Source organism: Dendronephthya gigantea, unplaced genomic scaffold (genome assembly GCF_004324835.1).
Source record: "Dendronephthya gigantea isolate DGI-Jeju-01 unplaced genomic scaffold, DenGig_1.0 000186F, whole genome shotgun sequence".
Taxonomy (NCBI): Eukaryota; Metazoa; Cnidaria; class Anthozoa; order Malacalcyonacea; family Nephtheidae; genus Dendronephthya; species Dendronephthya gigantea.
The window spans coordinates 90,950-114,328 of NW_021163196.1; the positions used below are offsets into that span (position 1 = coordinate 90,950).

General features: G+C 36.5%; 1 protein-coding gene and 1 long non-coding RNA gene across 2 annotated transcripts; one reads left to right on the forward strand and one right to left on the reverse strand.

Annotated features, from left to right (window-relative positions):
* The first annotated feature begins 3,770 nt into the window (after positions 1–3,770).
* LOC114538487 lies at positions 3,771–5,722 on the forward strand. Its single transcript, XR_003688754.1, has 2 exons — positions 3,771–4,004; positions 5,471–5,722. It is a non-coding gene; the product is annotated as an uncharacterized LOC114538487 (long non-coding RNA).
* A 6,036-nt stretch (positions 5,723–11,758) lies between these two features.
* Positions 11,759–22,568, reverse strand: LOC114538496 (nidogen-1-like). Its single transcript, XM_028559674.1, has 6 exons — positions 22,381–22,568; positions 21,170–21,268; positions 20,565–20,687; positions 13,761–13,892; positions 12,174–12,296; positions 11,759–11,775 (listed from the first exon to the last, which is right to left on the reverse strand). The coding sequence occupies exons 1-6, from the start codon at positions 22,544–22,546 to the stop codon at positions 11,759–11,761; spliced, it is 660 nt and encodes a 219-aa protein (XP_028415475.1). The 5' UTR covers positions 22,547–22,568.
* Positions 22,569–23,379: the final 811 nt, after the last annotated feature.

Sequence of the window (23,379 nt, forward strand, 5' to 3'; positions counted from 1 at the left end):
AGATCAAACTTAAATGTTTGTAAGACCTATGATAATAGAACGAATTGAGTTTCTTTTAGATATAAAATATCGTCAAATATTGTATTAGGCTTATACGCTGCAGCATGTCAACTGCCAATCTTACCCATTGGGCTTGTGCCAGTTGTGCGCAAGGACTGCACACACTTGGAAAAAACATAGCGCTAAAACTCAACCTCGTAAAACGCGCAATATGTAGACCGTGTCTTTTATTGCTTATGCTATAGTGCTTATATATAGTTAAATGGTATAATATCGATTATAATTTCTGGCTTGTTATATTTGTCACATGGTCCTGATTATTTTGAACAGATAGTATGGCTTGTGTTTTGTGCCTATCAAAGTTTTACGCTAAATTTCAGTGAACAATATTACGATGTTCATTGGGCGCCTTTCTTGTGGTTCTATTTTTTTCATCACTTTCATACAATCTCTATCATTTGTACAATTTGAGCTTTTCCGCGTTCCACGTTTCCGATTCGAGGAGCTAGTCGAGGGAAATCAAATTATAACCAAACATAAGATGCCTGATTCTAAATGTGCTTCAGTGCTTGGTGCATCTGACTTTGCCGAAAGTTGCAAAATGTTTTATTCTGATCGCCCTAGGTTGTTGATACAATTATTGCGATGTAGTCTAATAGTTATTTAGATTTATTTCATTGCTTACACAACTATATAAGGGTTTTAATCATTGCATACTTAATAGCAATACTATAAAGTATACAGTTATCCGGTTTTGCTCATACTATCAGGTTGTTTCGTATCTATCCCAATGACTATTTAAACGACTTCCAACAACCACACAACAACAATGCAATTCTACGTAATGCTGTTTTAATGCATATATGGCTAGCGACGTTGCATGTTTGTGCGCGCGTTGAACCAAAGCTTTATGGAAACAACAAAAGTATTAAAGCATAGATTCTAACCATTGCATTACCGCGGCATTCAAAAAACAATAAATTTTTGAAAGAAAGCTTTTTCAGTTTATGACTTGAAATTTGACCTCAATGACATAATTGCATGCACTGCATGAACGCTAAGAGAAATCTTGAAGCGCACGAAATAGCATTCGATTCGGCTAAAATGATATAACCCCTTTACTTAAGGCTAAGCCTTCTGTTAAGGAACTGAATACGTTTCTAGGAGTATTATGTGTTACACATTCGTCGCTTCTTCTATAAAGTTGTAACATTGCAAATGTTTAATCTAATGTTCTACCAAATCCAATGCGATTAAACAAAATTCCGGCAAACGTTCCAACGAACGGTAAATCAAAACGGTTGAACGCTTTTGGAACCATTTTCGAACTTTTTTCTCGAGGCGTTCGAACGGGCAATTTCCGAGGATGAACGATCTCGAAAATCGTGTCAACGAACGCAGAACGCTTGAAGTGTTTGAACGGCAAACGAACGGATGATGAACGATATGAAGGTCACACATCAACAACAAAGTAAATTGCTTCGCACGAGTGGCAAATCACAACTGTATGACTATGAGTGTTACTGGTCTGCTTGCTTCTACTACCTATAATTAACTTCGTTGATTAGGTACATATGACATTGATCGAGTATTTATGTCCAGCTGTCAACGGAGCGTAATTAGCCCTAAAGCTGAAGATGTCTTAAGTTAAGACGAAACGTTACTACCAAATATATTCTTTTTATTCTCAAATGGTCTGATTGTCTCTTATGGCTTTACTGAAAGCACTTTGTTGGGCTTTAATATTTATACTTCGAATACGCTTCCCGCCCGGCACGTCTCTGGCAACAGTATTGAATAGCCCTAAAGCTGTTGGACGGCATGTATCATTCATGATATATGTCTGCAGTCATGATTGTGGCCATGTCCTTCAGGTATATTTGGCTATTGTTTTTACAATTTTACTCCATTTTATGATTTTAATATTATCCATGCTGTATGGGATTACGTAGCAATAAAGAGCAGGGTGCGGATAGCGATCGAAGCTCAGGCTCCCTCATAGCTGAACATAAACAACGTATAATGTTACATCCGCTGCTTGCGTTTACCTGTTAATCATGTTCTCAGGTATATCAAACATGCCCATGCAACATGCAGTTGACCGCATATTTTACCGTTGTTTGATTTAAACACCAGTATCATGGTCTAGGATCAAAGGATTCCCAAAATCGTCTGGTTTCTTCCGTGAAATTGGGTATATAAATTCGTCAAACCGTTTATACGGATGAGTCGGCCCATCCAAAAAAACGGTTCATTTTTTGGATGGGCCGAGGAAGAGGAAGAAAAAATTTGGAAGACAGTCAAAAGCAGTATAATAATAAATGCCGCTCATCCTCCTATCAAGAAAAATTACTGAACAATAAACAATGAAGTTCGGTGTGAAAAGCATAGGACATATTTTTAATTCTACATTATATATAAATAAGAAATTTGTGGTTCAAATAAGAACAATTGTGGTTCACAAACTAATTAAAGTGTTATTAACAGTTAAACAGATTATGATTTTTGGCACCTCACTCGACATTCTCAAAGCCCACTCAAACTTAAAAGTTAAACCAATTAAGTGGGATATCTCAATCTCCTGAAAACGTTTCTATGGCCGCGGTATTCCCTCGATTCGAAAAAGCTTGATCTTCAGTGTTTTACTTCAAATGTTGCCATTGTTTAAGGGAACTGTCTCGTTGATCAGTATTAAGAGCATTTGTAAGTCACACGCAATGAGTTATGAGTGCGAATGTGAATATAAGCATTTTAAATATAGGAGATATAATCTCACTTAGCTAAAAAATGTCATGAAGTCGACTTTGAAAGCTGAGAAGTTTATATGCATGACAAAAAGTTCGCAAAACATACTTTTCTTTGTTAAGCTAAAACATCCACTGTGTTAAGGTATATGCAAGGAAATGCAATATCAACACCCTTCTAAAGTAATCTCATCTTAGAAACTCGAAGCAACTTTGCTTTGTAGGAAAAAGTATCCAAACAACGGATTTCATAGATATAGGAAGCCTTTATCCGTAAGAATAGTGCTGGCTACATTACTAAGAATAAATATATATAGTCAATATTTCGAAAATCTCCTTGTATACTGCTCGACAGATCTACCGTGAAAACAAATGTCCGAGTATCACGATGAAATTCCAGCATGAATTAATGCATATATATGAAGCATTTCATACGACGCCAGCAGATATACTATATATGTCTGTAACATTCCCAAGGCTGCTTACACCGCATTGTGTTAGCGCATATTTGAATGCGCTAAATTAGAACATACAGATTTATTCAACGTGGCCAGGTTTTATAGTATAACATAAACAACAAAGCAAATTGTTTCGCACGAGTTGCAAACACCGAAGAGTGTTGCTTGTCTGTTCGCTGTTCGCATTCCTAATTAACTTCGGCAACTAGATACATGACATTGATCGAATATTTATGCCTGTCAATAATGGAGCGTGATTAGCCCTAAAGCTGTTGGACGATATCATATCACCTATGTCTACAGTGGCATGTAGCCAAGTGCAGATATTTTGGTATTCATTTTACAACTTTACCCAATTTTCTTATTTTTATCCATGCTGTACTGCGATTACATAGCAATAAAGAGCGGTGTGCGCATAACGATCGAAGCTCTGGCTCCCTCATAGCTGATTATCGAGCATAAACATCGTAGTTTAATTTACATCCGCTGCTTACGTTTTACTGTTAAGAGGAGTTTTATTAGAAAATCGCGTATTGGGCACTCAAAACTAAATTAAGATTTAATCGAATGAATCGGGTGGTAACATGGCGGCTGGTTCTTATATCGTGTGAGTACTTTACTGCGTGTTTTCACATAGTCAACTGTTGACTTTCGTTTAATTTTGTTAAATATCGTCAATATACTATTGGAATGATGTGTAAAATGATAAACAAGATGAATTCAACAGTAATTGAAGAGTCAAAAGCAACGCAATGTTACACAGAGGGGTTGGAAGGATTCGACTCTCACAGAAGCATGGAAGGTAGGCGTGCATTTTTGCGGATTTTTCATATTTTACTGCCATCGATAACAATAAATCATACCTTGCAACATTCCTTAGACATTCTAGTTTTAATTTAAGGCATCTTATATAAACTTAACTTGGTTATTTCGGAGTAAATCTTGCTTAAATTTAGAAGCGATTCAAATTTTAAATTTTCACAAATGCAGTCACTATAATCCGTATTTTGCTCTTATCTTTCAGCTAAGTGTTCATATTATAATTCATAACGTTCTAATGTTTAACTAAGATGTATTTTGTTACAACAATTGCCCTGGTCCCAAAATCTAGGCATGAAATTTATCTAAAAAGTTATTAATATTTTTGTGTAATTGAGTATAAAATGAATACATAAGTCTGTTGTAAAACTGTTGTTCACCACTTGTAAATTACTATAGAACTGTTTCCGATCAACCTAAGGCATATTTCATGATTTGCCCTAGGTATGCTAGTTTACAAAAAGCATCATTTAATTAAAATTGGAGTGGTACGCCGTGGAGCATTTTTCGACTTTTTAAAATGAACCAGATTTGTGTATTCTCAACCTGTATTTTTTGTACAGTCCAGCATTACTATCTGTTTATTGAATATAATGCGAAGCGCCATATTACAAGCTGTGCAAACATGGCTCTCGACCTATTTTACACTTCTATGATGATTTTAGATGGTTTGAACATGTTTTGTTCCCAAAATCCACAGGTTTTCTATAAGCCATGATTTGGCCAATATGGAGGGAACCTTCACCTTAAGTTAAATGATTAAATATCAACTGAGAACCATTTCCGATCAACCTAAGGCGTATTTCATGATTTGCCCTAGGTATGCTAGTTTACAAAAACCATCATTTAATTAAAATTGGAGTGGTACGCCGTGGAGCATTTTTCGACTTTTTAAAATGAACCAGATTTGTGTGATATTCTCTACCTGTATTTATTGTACAGTCCAGCATGTATCTTTACAATGTATATTTCTCCAATTGCCCAATATTTTGAAAAATATTATTCACTTAAATATTATTACAAATGGTAAAATCCTAAAAATTACTGACTAAAGGCAAGGTGATTACTACTAGCCTATATTCAATGAGGAGACAAAATTACAATTTGTTTCAACACGAAACAGATTTGCTGTATACACAACATGTATTTACTTGAATAGCCCAGTGTTGCTATCTGATTTTTGGATATAAAATGAAATGTATACTGTAAGCTGTGCAAACAATTGGCTTTCAGCCCATTTTATATTTCTATGGTGATTGTATAGGGTTTTATTTATCCTGGTTGAACACATGTTGCAGATCTGGAAGTTTGTGCAAATCAGGCCCTGGATGCTACATCCTACATGCCCTTAAGCCCTTTCTTGTTAATTCCAGACTTGTCTTGATAAATATCTTATAGAGGAATTTGCCATTGCCACATATTTGACATATCTATTACTTTTTATTGCAGGCTTTGAAAAAACAGTGGAAACAACACAAGATTGCAAAAACACTATTTATTGCAATTAATGATATAATATTTTAACAACAAAGTCACATTACAATTTTATGTTACCTATACTTACAGCTGTATAATTTTGGAATGAATTGTCCCATGATTGTCCCACCTACATGTCCCATATTATGTACCCACCACACAAGGAATTCATTGTTAATAAAGTAGAGAGGGCAGTTGTTTTTGAAATAAATCAAAATAGTTTGACTTTCCCTTTCTTTGTGTTGTTTCTTGAATAAATTATTTACGGTCTTTTTTATTATTGTTGTGATAAAGATAAACTGATCTTCAAGCTACTACACATAACTATCCACCATCTCCAACGCAAATGCGAGTTTACTGGCATGTCCGTATCTGAAACTATTGTTCATATTTTCCAAGATGTTGGATACCTAGAAATAAAAACGTTGACATGCCACGTTGACACTAAAATCAGTATATTTCAATATGTTTACACTGTCAATTACACATTAGTGTGTGACTGTGACTGTGTGTCACTCCTTCGCACTAATAAAAATGTACGCATGGAAAATTATATCATTCAAAATATCAAAACAATTGAACGAACACTCACCTGTTGTTCTTCTTTGTTTCAAGGAGCTTTTCGTCTTTTGAAATTCCCCAAAAGTTAGTAAAAGAGCTGTCACTCAACACGAAAACTTTACCAAACTTGTAAATTCAAAATGGCTGCAAAGCATATTTTAGCGAAGGCCTGGTTGCTAAGTTTTGAGCGATTTTGTGCAAAAATACGCGATTTTCTAAAAAATCTCCTCTTAATCATGTTCCCCGGTAAATAAAACATGTACAACAGACAGTTGACATATTTTACCGATGTTTGATTTAAAACGGCCAGTATTATTACATGGGACCAGAGGATTCCCAAGAATCGTCGGGTTTCATCCGTGAAAACGGGTATATAAATTTCTCTATCCGTTTACACGGATGAATCGGCCCATCCAAAAAAACGGTTGATTTTTCTTTCCGTTTAAACGGTTATTCGTATCCGTGCAAACGCTTTCTCCAAAGCGTAAAAACGTTTTCTTGAAAGCGTTAAATTTTTTCATCGAACCGTTTTAACGTTTTAACGAAGCGTGAAAACGTTTCACGGCATCCGTTTACTAACCGTTTTGAATCCGTTTTTTTGCCCATTTAAACGGAAAAGCGTTAATGTTGGTTTTCCCGTGGAGGGTCACATATAACGCCACTTCTGTTTCAAGTAATAAATAATTTATGGCACTTTAGCTGAAGGATTCAATACAATATTACCATTTTAGGTAATTCCTGAGGGCAAAGCTCCACATATATATATATATATATATATATATATATATATATATATATATATATATATATATATATATATTTATATATATATACACCCATTTGCAAAAACGTTGGCCGCAGATAGATATATAGATAGATACTCGAAATCTAATTAGAATTGCATATGTTGTGTAATATGATTGAAATCCCATGCAAATGTAATCATATGCAATTCTAATTAGACTTCAAGTATCAATCTATCTATCTATCTGCGGCCAACGTTTTTGCAAATGGGTGTATATATATATATATATATATATATATATATATATATATATGTATATATATATAATTCCTGAGGGCAAAGCTCCACATATATATATATATATATATATATAATATATATAATATATATATATATTATATATATTATATATATACATATATATATATATATATATATATATATATATAATATATATATATATATATATATATATTTTCCAGACAATTTCCATCGAAGTTCCAGATTCATAAATGCATGGTAAAAGTTCAGATGTTCGCTGAAAACCAACTGAGATCACATGCAGCTGTTTCAAGGTAGCAGTTTTAAATCCTCGTGGATGTGATTTAAACATTAATTTTAGTTATAATGGCACGGTGCGATTGCACAGCCTTACTGGTCATTTAACACAAGATGAAACTCCCGTGAAATTACATTGGCTACTCCATGTTAGCTAGTGTACGGGCTAAATATTTTCACACAACTTTAATAGAGAGAATTATATCTCATCCCTGGTGAAATTTCTACATTGACAGTATTCCTCGAATTTTAACAGGAATCTAGTCTCCACATGTCGATTTCCTTTAAAGAATTGGCGTCTTCATGAATCATACACACTGCTTACTACAATTAATAATTTAGCTGGTATTTTCTTGATTAAGAGGGAAAAGATTCAACCCATTCTACAATCATCTAACTACCGACCCTACCAATTCCTGCAATTGGTATCTTTAACCTACATCCCGCAGTGTTTCTCGTGCTGGAAGAAGACATAAAAACTTTATTAAAAAAATCCTCTGAATATTTTTAATGTTTCTATCACCTTCCCTTTTGTAGATAATTTTATTCCATTTATTACTTCCTTATATTACTTCCCTTTTATTGAAAATTCACTCATGCCAGCCAGGTGAAGTGAAACAAAGATTTACAGACTTAATAAGGCGCCTCAACAAAAGGCAACATTTCTCCCAGTTCTTCCTAGTTATAGTATAAAGGCCAAATAATTTTGGGGGAAATAGAAACGTATTTCCGCACAAAAAGTATAAAATTACTTGCAATTTTCGAGTTCCGAAGTAATATAAAATGAGGGAAATATTGACACATTGTCGGGGATGCTGCTCTGTCTTATAACAAGAAATCTAGTCCCAAGATCGAGGCACTGGCTGGTAATTGAAAGTGGAAAAAAGTATTTTCTGGACATTCAATATCAAATCAGGCAACAGCAGAGTAAGTTAACCATACTATTATTTTTTTTGCTCCTTTTTAGTTTCAACCTAGGAACCAGTAGAATATTTGCTATGTATAAAACGGCGCGAACAACAACTCGTTGAAGCCCTAAGCACTGAAGAGCTCATAATCATTTATGTTTGTCAAACCAAGCAACCGGCGATATCTCTACAGATAGGGTAGCGTTTCATATATGAACTCAAAGAACCACTCAGAAATAATCCAAGATGATTTCGAATTCGTACTTTTTTCCTTTGAAAAAACATTTCACAGCAATCTAAACTTGATGTTTCCCGAGTATAACGTACAAATTTTCTGCTCATAAGTCAATGTCAGCATTTCTCCAGCCTCACTCTGCTTCAAACATATAACCCTTATTCCTTTCGAAAATGTATTTAGCGTTTCTGTCATGGGCAATATCAAATTATTCATGGCTTAAGTAAATATTATTTTTAGTTTTTGTTTGGACACTTGCGTGAATAAAAACGGCAGGAATGGTGATTCAGATTGTGATAGAGAATAAATAATTACTTTAATAGTGGAGATTTTGTTTCATAATTAGTGCGAAATTGGCAGTGTGGATCATGTATAAGCCTAAAAGTTGCTTTTTGTTACTGAAAAAAGCAAAAGTTGCACCAGGTAGCACGAAACCAGAACAGCTGTTCAAATTTTAAAAAGTTGTTCAAAAGTTGGCGAGCACAATCTGTAGAGGCCTATATTTATTTAATGGTAAAATCAAAACGAGATGCAAACTACGGGACAAATTATTTAACCATTGAATTTTAAGCTTGCAAATTATGAATTATTTCTCTTACACCGCTTTGTCTTGCACTGTATTGTATCCAAGCTCTTCTTAGTTATCTGTCACTCTTCATCTTGTTTCTTCTCGTTTTACTTTGCCCAAACTTTATGAAACAGCAGAAAAGCTTTTGCAAAAGAGTTTACCAAATGACAGTTAAATTGCTGACGTTCTCATTGAAATACAAACTTTTGTCTTAGACGTCAATTTAAACGTTGTTAATTTCTTGCGCCGATATAAACTGATATGTAAATTACAACCAACTACTTTAACTAGTATTAGAGTTCATTTCCGACAACGGGATATCCGTAGTTGAAGGAATGTTTACAGTTCTCCAAGCACTACTATACCACGGACACACACAACCCTTGATCGAAGAAGAGAAAAAGCTATTTCTCACGTAACTAGCTGAGAACGATGGAGGTACTAAAGTTCTGCATGTTTCTCAGCCAAGTGAGACGTTTTGCTTCCACATCAACCATAGCACACAGGCACTAAAAACGACTGGGGTGAATGAGTCATGTTTAACTTCAACAACTCTTTGATTATACTGACGTTTCTTCTCACGTTGGTTGGCGTTAAACGAGCTGGTAAGAGTCTGGCGTCGATGAGTTGAAGCGTAAGGATTAAACACCCTGACATTAAAAAATCCTTTTTGACATCTCTGCCAGTAACTCGCGCGGCCATATCCACTCTGGCGCCGTCAGCTGAATTAGCACTGGATGGAAGTACTTCGCCAGTTAAAGGAGCAAGAGCAGGTTTAGTAGAAATGTCATAGGCCACGTCGTCTATAGCAGAAGCGAGAAAGTCAGGGATTTCGTCACATCGTCGATGGATAATTAAAACCTCCTTTCAGGCACGACAAGGAACGACAGATAGCGCATATGTAGACTGCGTCAAAGAACTCCCCTTTCTTGAGGACATACCCTTCATTAGCAAGTGGAAGTGTGTCAACCAAGCTGAGGATACCTTCAACTCGGCGAAATTATTTTTTCGAATTCTGATGGATGATCTTGGTTGAGGGATTTTGACAGATGATTCTTGAGTTCTTGATACCTGGAATAGTGCGCATATGGTAAGTAAATCTGCTATGAAACCCTGATACAAATGCAGCATATGCGGCTTGGGGCTCGAATTTTGCATTTTCACTTAAAACGTGGAGTTGCTGACACCATTTGTTAACTAAAAACAAAATGTACTTATCTTTTCCATCTTTAGAGCTAAAATATTCTCCAAGGTACTTATGTTCTTCAGTTGTTATACCAACACCAGTTCCAGCGAAGATCTCTATGGCAGTCTGCTCCATGTGCGGCTTCACGATCAACCAGGATTTATCAGCACGCGGATAGTAACCAAGGCGAGGATTATAAATAGCAATGTTCTTCTACCAGGAACACAATTGGACAAGTCTACCAGCACCACTAAGATCATTAGCGAAAGCATTATGTCGAACATCACTAGCTTTATCAGATTTAATCAACTGCAGCAAGGGTGTAATGGAAACAGCATACAGCGGCATGGCTAATGCGCCTGTTTGATTACTTCAGCTGAAGTAATTTCTTTCCCACCTTGGACAAACAATCTTGACGCTGTGACATAATAGTTGAAGGTGTAAATTGCTATGGCAAGACAAATGTACTGAATGTTGGGTAACATGATTCTCTGGCTAATTGATTTGAACGCGTTTGTAGCATCCACCAATAACGCTGCATCTGTTTCATCTTCTGTAAAGATTACCAAAATAGCATGAACTGCCGCCTCACAGCTAGCTGGTTTTCTGGCACAAAGCTGAACATCATCTGCATTTTGCATTATTTGAGCCTGGATTGGAAAGATAATAGACTTTCCGATTATCCTACGAAACACTTCACCAATTCCGATGGGACGAACACCTGGCTTCTTATCCAATGGTAATAGGCGACATGCTAAAAACGGCTCCAAACTTGTGGAGTATAATAATCATCGGGTCGTGCCGCTGGATGTTTCTGCAGAAGGTCCTTATACACAACGTTATTAAGAGGTAGTACTCACCTAGAAGATTGCCATCCAACAAATGCACGGGTGCATTCACTTTACCACGGAGCATTAGACTAGCAAAAGTCTTGGAAAGTTGTTCAATGGAGACCTTCCTAGTAGGAATCAGCGTTGATTTGTTCGTGCTATATTTCTTAAGCAGCTCATCCAAATTCCCTTGCTCCCATAAAGCAATGCGCCGCGACCACGCCGTGATACGTCATGGTCTTTGGATCACGATTTGAATCTTTGGATATGGATCATGGTTTTTGCATCTCGATTTGATAGAAATAATGTTGTTGATTACCAGGCTTTACTCGCGCATGCGCATAACTGACAAAACAGTCGAACGTCGACCATCCATAATATGGCAACATTGGATTGCGCTATGTACTCCCGGGTTCCGGGTGTAATTCCAAATCTCCGGGGGAATTAGTACCCTAGCAATAGTACGCCGGCTCGGGAACAGATATCTTTTTGCAAAAACGCGTAATACGCACCATCAGGTTCTTCCAAGCCCCAGAATTCTCAATGGAACATGAATGAAACATTGAATTTAGATATTTAAAACTCCTGTTAAAACATTAAGTTCAAAACATGACATATTTGATTAATAGTTCGACCCTTAAACAAAAAGACACGCATGTCAACCATATAATTAACAATAGACAAGATCTAGAAGTATATGGTTTAAAGATAAACGCAACAATTAACACATAAAACGAAACGTTTCATGGTTGCTTTCCGTTTCCCGTGGGACAATCCAATTCATATGTTATTAGAGAAGAGATACACAAAATCCGGTATATAAATAGCCTGATTTATACTAGAGACGGTTAAGACGAAGTGTGTGCAAACACTTGCTAACAGGGGATCACTCCTCACGCGAGTTATATCCCCACTAAAATTATACTTCATTCAGCAGTCCTAACATTTGAAATTCCTGTTAAAGTAATTCAGATAATTTTTACTGTGACATTCGTAACTGGATAGAAAAATAAGGACACGAGGATAACAAGAAATGTTGACAAGGAAGAAGATTGAATAACTAATCACGCACGGAAAATACGTACCCAGACACATCGTTCCATTGGAAGAGAAATCTTTCTTACATACACATTTGTAAGAACCTGGGGTGTTTTTGCACGAGATTAAGAAGGCTGGATTGCACGGGGATGACAAACATTCATCATTATCTAAATGAAATGGTTAAAGGAAAATATATTAATAAACACCAAACTTGATTGAATGAATGATAAAAAATCTGCCTGCCTAAATATTATGCTATCGCACGGGATATTTGCAATATTAGACTACAGTTCTTAAATGTTTGCTTTCGGATCGGCTTTCTCTCTTCGAGTCTTCGTCTGTTCTGTCTTCTTCGTCTGTTCTGTATTGTTGTGCTTCTTCAACCTTTCATATGTCTTTTATTCCGTTTGTCCACTGAAACACTGAAGTTTCTGGAGTTGTGCACGCCCTTGCGTGTACATGCGCCGAACTTTACCCAGCCAAAGAGCGTTGTAGGTTAGAGATGTAGGTTGGCGTTAGAAGCTCGCTCCAGTTCTCATATCTTGTTTATTCAAGGCCTTGACGCACTTTTCGAGTTTGTCTTTTGCTTTATCGATCAATAATTAAAAATGTTCTCAACTGAAAATATTTATCATCAACAACTAGCAAAATTTTCAAATAGTACTTTTCGTGAACAATATCTTTCAACTTAAACTTTTCATTCTTGCTTTTATCGAATTAAACTTTTTGTGACGTTAATGCTTAAAATGCTCGACCGCGCAGGATATAAAACACAATTGATTGACATAAGAGCTTACATTTGCCTACAGCATGCGCATTTTTTTAAATTTGACAGTTGAGCTTATATAGTAACGACACTTTGGACGTCATTCTTTAATTGGCATGGCAATTTTGAAAATTTTGGAAAACATTTTTTAAACATTTTCCGAAAGCCTAAATCATGAAATAGAGCAAGTTGTGTCAGTGCTCTAATTTTCAAACTGATAGATCACAATGTCATATTTAGAAACCCCAAGCTAAGACAATTAAGATTCATTTCCAATTAAAGTGCCTATATCACTTGTGGGATCTTTACGGATTTGAATAGGGCTTGAAAAATTTGTTTATAAGTTCTACAACCTTTTTTGATATAATTAAATAGTTTCGAAAATACGTCGGTTAGGGGGACTGGGACTCAGGAATGATTTGCAAACACGCCGTCTTTTATAATGTAAACATGAAGAGTTTCACTAGCGATATAGTTTGCGCTTTTCAAGAAAAAAATGCAGGAACGGTGCGTTGTGTATAGCTGTAGCAACCGGGCGAGTTTTTCTCAAAATGTTTTACGTTATTGGAAGATCGAAGTAAAATTACAATTGATTATATTATGTTTGACAAGAACTCGGTTCCTGAGTCCCAGGCCTCGAGCACGACGGAAATTTAGGCAAATCGTCATGTTTAGATGTAAATATTTTCGAAACTATTTAATTATATTAAAAATGATTGTAGAACTTATAAACTAATTTTCCAAGCTCTATTCGAATCCGTAAAGATCCCATAAGTGATATAGGAACTTTAACCGCAAACAGGAATGTCGATGGGATCATAAATTAAATATTTTCAGGAATGATAAAAATATAAATATTACTAACCGACACATTCACCAGCATCTGAATGGAACCCCTTTACACATCCACATTTGCAAGAACCTGGTGTGTTAATACACTTTTCTTTTCTTGAACTTAGACAGTTACACTGCGGGTATGAATTACATTCATCAATATCTATGCAATACGATGAAAAATCATATCAATACTTTGTTTCAATGAAATAGGGTCAGTACTAACGTAGTATAAAAGGCCAAGCATGCAACGTAAATATTATATGTGAAACGTTACACATTCAATATTTCTAAAAACTCCTTAATTGTCATGTCTCATTATCAAGAAGCACAGCTTCTTTTCATGATAGGTTACTTTTTAATTAGGTTCGACATTTTTGTTGAAGAAACTAATATTTGACAGGAAATATTTGTGCTCAGGAGTCACGAGCCGCCGCTGTTTCGCAGACTGACTTTTTAATTGCACAAACATTACTTTGCTGCAGAACGCCTTTATAATTATTAAAATGGGAATTTCTGAAAAGAAACTAATTCTGTGAAGTAACTAAATTAAAGACTGGAAAGGAAAGAGAGAAAGAACTGTTCGAACGAAAGTATAAAAAAATGTGTTAAAGCGCGGTTTATTTCAACATTTTCAAGCTCCGCCACGGCCGCGCGCGCATGAGCAGAATGTAAAAAACGAATGTAATGGAAAACATGCTTTAAGATCTGCGCCATCAATAACGACGACGACTCCAGCTGATGAGTAAATTAAATATTTAAAGACTAAAGTTCCATGTGAGCTTTTAACGTACGGCGTCTTCGACGCGGCAAGCTAGTCACAGACTCTGGTGATCGCGGTTTTGTTTCTTGACTTTCTTGGAGGATGGTGACTGACTTTGGTAGATTTGGAAACTGCAGCCAGATATAAATTTGACTTTTCAACTAGCATAAAAGTAGGGCATCTGTTAACGATGTCACTACTGAGACCCCGACTAAAATAACGCCACGACACCTCTACTAAATAACGATTACCCCGACAATAACGGAACTTCTGTTGCAATTATTATAAAATTTATAGACCTTTAGCCGGGGATTCGATCAAATATTAACCTTTTAGGCAATTAACGAGGGCTAAGGCTAAGCCCACTGATATATTTTTCCAGATAATCATTTTTCCAGATCACATGCAGCGGTGTGAAAGCTAGCTGTTTTAAATCCTCGTGTGACGAATTTTAATCCGTCTGTGTGGGTGTCGGCAAATATATCTTCATAGACAGAATTTCAGTATATATATTTTTGTATTTTCTTACAAAGAACTAAGACTAAAACTATTAAAGTATAATTGCTATTAAAGTTTCTCAAGCTACGGTATACTTGCTTTCTTCGGCGAATTGTTCCTTTCCTGTGGTTTCTGCAACTATAGCTGCGATAATCCCGATGTCAGAGCTCTCCGGAATAACTTCGCTTACACGTTTACAACGTAATGTCTTGCTCAAGTCACTGAAGACTATAACAGAGCATTTGATCATTGAAGATCTACCATTTGATCATTGAAGATCCATGTAATGTAAAGTGCGACGCTTCACGTAATAAAATTCGTACGCTTTAGTTTATCGAGTATATTTCAGCGTGTAGACCACTCCTTAATCGATTCTACTTCAACATAAGTTCTGCTTCGTTCTGCCTCAGTGTTCACTGATGATCACCCTTTATTCCCTCGTAGCTTGATTATAAATTCTATACGTATAATCTCGTAGCTTGATTACATATTCTATATGTACAATAATTTATTATTCTACTGGCTCCCAGGGCTACACCTCGTAGATGTGATTTAATCATTAAATTTTAGTTATAACGGCACGGTGGATAACACACCTTTCTGTCCATTTAACACAAACTGATACTCTCGTGAAATTTAACTTTAACAAGACGCCTGTTCCATTTCTATTCAAATTACTTGCTTTGGTTTTAAAATAACATTAGAATATACACTATTTCTAAAAGCGAAATGTAGACAAGCCAGGAATATCAAAAGTTTCGATTCTCTTTCCATTTTTTCTATTGTTTTATTTTATATTGCGTCAAAACCGGCTATTTTGCGCTCAATCTTCACTCTTCAGAAACATGTTGTTTTAACCGGAAAGGACAATTGCGCTACTTGTGTTCTACCTCTCCCCACATGGGATAAACCTAACGAAAGAATCACATGGCAGGCCTTGACCAGGATCTTTGCCGCAGCGTGGGCGGTAGAGCGTAGGTAAAATGAGGGACATTTTGACAACTTTTTGTCAAGGAAGCGGCTTCTGATTTGTTCATATTTATACACAGCTGGACTTATAACAAGAAATCTAGTCCCAAGTTCGAGGCACTGGCTGGTAATTGAAAGATGAAAAACGTATTTTCTGGACATTCAATATCAAATCAGGCAACAAAAGAGTGAGTTCACCATACTATTATTCTTTTTGCTCCTTTTCAGTTTCAACTTGAGAACTAGCATTTGCCATGTATAAAACGGCGTGAACAACAACAACTCGTTGAAGCCCTAAGCACTGAAGAGCTCATAATCATTTATGTTTGTCAAACGAAACAACTGGCGATATCTCTACAGATAGGGTAGCGTTTCATATCTGAACTCACAGAACCACTCAGAAATATTCCAAGATGATTTCGAATTTGTACTACTCTGCCTTGTGTTTGTTTGGAACTCGATTTATTCCAACCAAGCAAATTTTTATCAAACCCATTTCCTATTTCTAGCCCCAATAATAGCCGCAAAAACATTCCATAGCAATCTAAACTTCATGTTTCCCGAGTGAACGCACAAATTTTTTGCTCGTAGGTCAATTTCTGCATTTCTCCAGCCTTGCACTGCTTCGAACATAAATAAACTCTTGGTCCTTTCGAAAATGTAGTTAGCATGTCTGTCATGGGCAATATCAAATTATGCATGGCTTAAGTAAATATCAATGTTAGTCTTCGTTTGGACACTTGCGTGAGTAAAAACGGCAGGAATGGTGATACAGATTGTAGTGAATAAATAATTCATGTAATGGTGGAGGTCTTATTTAATAATTAGTGCGAAATTGGCAGTGTGGATCATGTATAAGCCTAAAAGTTGCTTTTTGTTACTTAAAAAAGGTGGGTCGAAACCAGAACAGTTGCTCAGAACAGCAATTTGGCAAAAAGAGATTTAAGCAAACATCAAGCATTATCTGTTCATGTGCATCTTTGAGGAGCATCATCGAATAATTAAATAATTATTAAACATACTGAACCGAGAAAGAAAAACTCTATTTTAATATCATAAACATTCCAATTGTTAATTATGTTCAAATATACAATAAAAGTTATAAATCCAGGTAAAGTGTGCAATAATAACTTATACTTTCGTTTGATTTTATATGTCCGTTTTCAATCACAATATTAAAAGACAATGTTTAATATGCCGAATGTTATGTAAATCAATATGCAGATTTGTGCAAAGCGGAAATTGACCCGATGTTACATCATCGGAATTCATCGGAATTATAATGAATATCATGTCTAATCCCCAGTTGTCCCTCAAATTCCTGTAAATCACATCATTCACATGTCACGTTGTTGTTTTGAAAGAGAATCTAGTGAGTATTCGAGATAGCTGAGAATTTAACGTTCGAAAATTTTATGTCTTCATTGAAATTTACTGAGGAAAATCTGCAGCGTTTTAAAGACACTGTGGAGTTGATCAAGACCATGGATGCTGAAGAGAAACAACAAATGTTTGATACTGTTAGCTTGTCCAAGAAACCGGGTCATTTGTTGAAATTCAAGAAAGCTCTTTCTAGTCTTGAAAAACCATCGATTGACATCGTTGGAGGCACGAATGATATAAATATGAATACAACACCAACGACGACCAAGCCGACTTGTGTTAAACGAGGAAAGGCTCAATGTAGTAAGTTAATTTCTTTAATATATTACACTGTTGACTGTTTATATTGATTTTTATATGTATTAATATAGTTAACATTGAATTATTAATTAAATGATTGATCAAACAATTAAGCTGTAGTGTCAGGTTGTTTTGTTAACCATTGAGCTGCAGAACTATCCCCTTGTCTGGGAACTATCACCGCTTTGTCTTGAACTGTATCCACGCTCTTCTTAGTTATATGTCATTCTTTAACTTGTTTCTTCTCGTTTTATTTTGCCCAAAGATTATGAAACAGCAGAAACGTTTTTGAAAAAATTTAAATGACAGTTAAATTGCTAACGTTCCCATTGAAATACAAACTTTTGTCTAAGGCAATCAAAACATTGTTGATTTTTTTTACGCATATAAACTTAAATATAAACTACAGCCAACTGCTTTAGCTAATGTAAGAGTTCAACTCCGACAACAGGATATCAGTAGTTGAAGGAATGTTTACAGTTCTCCAAGAACGACTATACCACGGACAGACACAACCCTAGTTCCAAGAAGAGCAAAAGCTTTCTTCTCGCGTAACATGCAATTGGGAACGATGGAAGTACTAAAACTATTTTTCTCAGCCAGTTTGCCTGCTAGGAGCGAAAGGAAGTGACAAGTCTCCCTTCCACATCCACCGTAGCCTATAGGCACTGTTCAACAATTATTTGATTAGCTGGCGTTTCTTCTCACCTTCGTTGGCGTCAAACGAGCTGGTAAGTGTTTGGCGTCGATGTGTCGAAGCGTAAGGACTAAACACCCTGACATAAAAAATACTTTTCCCATCTCGCAGCTATGTCCACTCTTGTGTCGTCGGCTTAATTAGCTCTGAATGTAAGTACTTCGCCAGTCAAAGGAGCAAGAGTAGGTTCTGTTGGAACGTAATAGGCCACGTCGTCTATGGCAGAAGTGAAAAAGTCAGGGATTTCGTCATAAAACATCTTTCAGGCACAACAAGGAATGCTCAACGGTGATATATTTCCACAAGCGCAGGGAAAGGATGTAAAGCACTTCAATTGCACCGCTAACGCATGTAGATCGCGTCAAAGAACTCTCGATTCAATGTGCAACACCAGCTTGTTTTGGACATGTCGATGATTAACTATCTCACGGCGCAAATCGTAGGTGGATGCTCCATTTTCATTTTCTGGAACGTCATCATTCTGATGGATGATATTGCTTGAGAGATTTTGACAGATGGTCCTTGAGTTCTTCATACCTACAACAGTGCGTATATGGTAAATTAGTCTGTGCCGAAACCCTGATACAAATGCAGCATATGCGGCTTGGGGCTCGAATTTAGCAATTCCACTTAAAATGTAGAGTTGCTGACACAATTTACTAACTAAAGACAAAATGTACTTATCTTTTCCATCTTCAGAGCCAAGATATCCGCCAAGGAACTTATTTTCTTCAGTTGTTATACGAACACCAGTTCCAGTTCACAATCAACCAGGATTTATCAGCAGCACGCGGACCAAGGCGAGGACCATAAATAGCAATGTCCTCCCAGGAGGAACGCAATTGGGGAAGTCTACCAGCACCACGAAGGTCATCAGTGAAAGCAACATGTCGAACATCACTAGCTTCATCACATTTAATGAACTGCAGCAAGGGTGTAATAGCGACAGTATACAGCGGCATGGCTAATGGAACACCCTGTGTGGTACCTTCAGCAGAAGTAATTTTTTCCCACCTTGGACAAACAATCCTAACGCTGTGACATAACAGTTGAAGGTGTTAATTGCCTTGGCAGGAAAAATGTATTGAATGTTGCGTAACATCATTCTCCCGTTGAACTCGTTTGTAGCATCCATCAATAACACAGCCGTTTTATCGGCTGCAAAGATGTCTGACATGGCATGAACTGCCGCCTCACAGCCAGCTGGTTGTCTGGCACAAAGCTGAACATCACCTGCATTTTCCATGATTTGAGGCTTGATTGCAAAGATAATTGACTTCTCAATGACCCTACGAAACACTTCATCAATTCAGATGGGACGAACGCCTTGGTTCTTATCGAGTGGTATTAGGCGACATACTAAAAACTGCTCCAAACTTGGGGTCTGATCTGGTTCAATATTAACCTTCCGTGTGACCGTCTTGCAAGTGATCTCGCCATTAACGCAATCGCGGATCATAGATCTCTGCCAGGGCTGCATTTCTATCCACTAGCGAAGGTCTTGGAAAGTTTTTTAATGGATACCTTCCTAGAAGCAATCATAATCTTAAGCAGCTCATCAAAATCCCTTCTTCCAATAAAGCCATGCGCCAGGAGAAGCATGATAAATCATAGTCTTTGGATCTCGATTTGAATCTTTGGACTTTAGATGTCGATTTGTTACAACGTTGTTGATTACCAGCCGTTATTCGCGCATAGGCATAACTGACAAAACTGTCGAACATCGACCGTCCACGACAGGACAACTTTGGATTCCGGTATGTATCCCGGGTTCCGCGTGTAATTCCTAATCTCCAGGGGGAATTAGTACCGTCGCACAATGCCCCTCACCGGCTCGAGAACCGGGGGCCGGTTGTATAAAATACTTTAAACAACATTTTATATAGTTAAATCCTACATAACTCACAAATGCACGACTCTGATTGGCCAATTCTGTCCTTAACTACAGGTAAAAGTTAACTAGTCTTTTATACAACTGGCCCCAGATGTTGTTTGCAAAAACGCGAAATTCGCACCATCAGGTTCTTTCAAGAGCCAGAAATTCTCAATAGAACATGAATGAAATAGAGAATTTAGATATTTAAAACCCCTTTAGATATTTAAAACTAAAATCATGCTTCATGAAGCAGTCCTAACATGGGGAATTCCTGTTAAAGTAATTCAGATAATTCAGATAATGACGAGGAAGAAGATTGAATAACTAATTACGCACGAAAAATACGTACCAAGACACGCCGTTCCATTGGAATAGAAACCTTTCTTACATATACATTCGTAAGAACCTGGGGTGTTGTTGCACGAGATGAAAATGGCTAGATTACACGGAGATGACAAACATTCATCATTATCTAAATGAAATAGTTAAAGGAAAATAGATTAATAAACACCAAACTAGGTTGAAGGAATGATACATACATATAATAAAACTTTAATGTAATTTATGATAAAATTAACTATATACATACTTAAAAGAATTCTAAATAAAACTAGATCAAAATTAACTATTCTAATCACCATGCATTTTCAAATGGACTGTTTAAACTCTTCGAAAGTCATAATGATTGTTGTTCTTCCTAATTTTTATAGAAAAGGAGTACTTCGCACGTAAAGTTAAAATCTAAAAAACTTTAAAAAACCTCTGCAGTCTTAACATTTAGTCCAAAATCGTCTACCACTTCAAGTTCTTTTCTTTAGAAAGGTGATCTAGATCCCCTTACACTCGCATGATACATCAAAATGTACAATTAATCGGTACAAAATGTACAATTAATCGGATACATGATACATACTACCTGTCTAAATACTACGCTATCGGACGCAATATACCCACCTGTGCAAGCGTGGCCACTGACATTGAAACCACTTTCACAATGACAAGTTCGTGAACCATTTATGATGGAACAGTAGCCTTGAACACATTGGCATTTTCCTGTAATTTAAAATCGGTGCGTATTCTATGGCTTCTCTGGTACATTTGAGAAAATATGCGGCGCAGTGGAGTAGACCACGCAGGCATGTGCTATATAATAGAGAGTTTTGAAACGCTAAATGACGACGACGACATGTGCGACACTGGTTCTCGAACTCCTAATAGCTCCTAAGCCTGTCCTCATTCGCATTTACAAATTCTGCGACACAAAGAAGGTTTTTTTTCGCACTAAACAAGGGTGAATAATGTTAGCCAATCAGTGCGTTTGTTTACATTTTTCGTTCTTGACTAATCAACAGGGACCAAAAACAATAACCAATCAACGCGTTTGTTGACATTTGCGGTGCTAGACCAATCAGAATGCGGCAATGGCGGCAATGGCGGCAATAGCGACAATGTTAACAGAAGGCGTGGTGAAAATAGCGCCTTCTTTTTCGAGCCCCTATATCTCCTTTCCAGGTGATCTCTTGCTCATATTTCAACCAATCAGCGTTCAGAACGTTTGTAAAAATAAAAATCCATTGTGCAGTATTTAATCGATTATATCTTTTGTTATTCTTGATGGAACCATTCGAAATTTTGTGTTCATGTTTAATTATAAGAGCTATAGCTCTGATATAAATTTGAAACCGAAATAAAGTATATTTCATGAGATATTTTAAAAGTTGTTTTAACGAAGAAATAGATTTTCATATGACAACTAGTGCTAGTCCTCTCCCGCCATATCAGATCACCTGGCTCTAAGAGGCAAATGGCGCCAATTCGAATTACACCAAATTTCTAGGGGTTCAAGTGACCCGTCGCAACCAGGTAATAAAACCCTGAGTACGAGGTTGCATTGTCAGATGTTTTGCCTCACACAAGCAGCTATAACTCAGATTTATTATAATAAATTTAAATTGTTGAACAAAAATCAAAAATCAAAATAAATTGAGGGGTTTTATTTTAATAAAAGCTATATATGAAACTGCAAAATTCTGCGTGTGTGAGCGCAAGAAAATTATTTTTTTCGACGGAAGATTAATTATAATTTCTGTTGGGTAGTTTCCTTACAAAAGCGAATTGAAGAAGTCAAGCTTACACTGAACATTTACCAGAATGTATGAACTTACCTTCCGGTTGTCGATCTTTGTCTACGACCAGAAGATCTCTCACGTCGAAGCCTTTTGGTAACGGAATATAGCGAGATATATCTCTGCTGGTGACATTCATTTTTAAGACAATGGGTGAAATTCTTTCTTTCCAGTAAAGAAAATCTCCAATAACGTCCACTAACATCCATTCTCTAAGAACAGGTGAACCAAAATTAGTTGTGTCAATTGTGTGATTGCTGTTAAGGCCATCGTAATCCATTTCAATTAGGACTTTAACTGTTTCCAATCCGTCGTATGCATATATTCGCTTCCTGTTGCAATGCAGAGCCAGATAGCCATATTGCGTTCTGAAAACATATATTTGTTTTTCTTTTTTAGTAGCCAAGTGTCTTCGCATTACCATTCCTCCACCATACGCAATCCAAAAAAGATATCTACAGTGAACAACAATACAAAATTGTAATTATTATAAAAATTGGTTCAAAGTCAGAGGTAGCTGACAAGAGCAAGTGTGGTTATTGTGTATATATGATGGTAATGCCTTAAATAGGTGAGGGCAAATCAATTATGATTTTTGGCACTTCGGTCGATGTAGGTGAATTTACGTACATCGAGTAAATTGCAAAATATCATAATTGATTTACCCTCACCTATTTCCGGCATTACCATTATATATACATATTAACCACGCTTGCTCTTGTCAGCTACTTCTGTAGCTCAGTGGCAAGAGCATTGCACCGGCATTGCAGGGGAGATAGCTGAAGGGCAGATAGCTGACTCTTTTTTGTAGGATATATTGTCATTGCAAACGTACCGTATGTTAACACATAACCATTCAGCGATCGGCTTATATAATTAGCCAATCAGCGATAAATTTATAACGCGCTCACACCACAACCTAAAGCATGCAGAAAATATAAACATACAGTCATATACTAGTGACTCGTTATTGAAATTTTGGCTTCAAAAAATCCTGTTGAACATGGAAACTTATCCTCGTGAGGTAAGATCAAAACA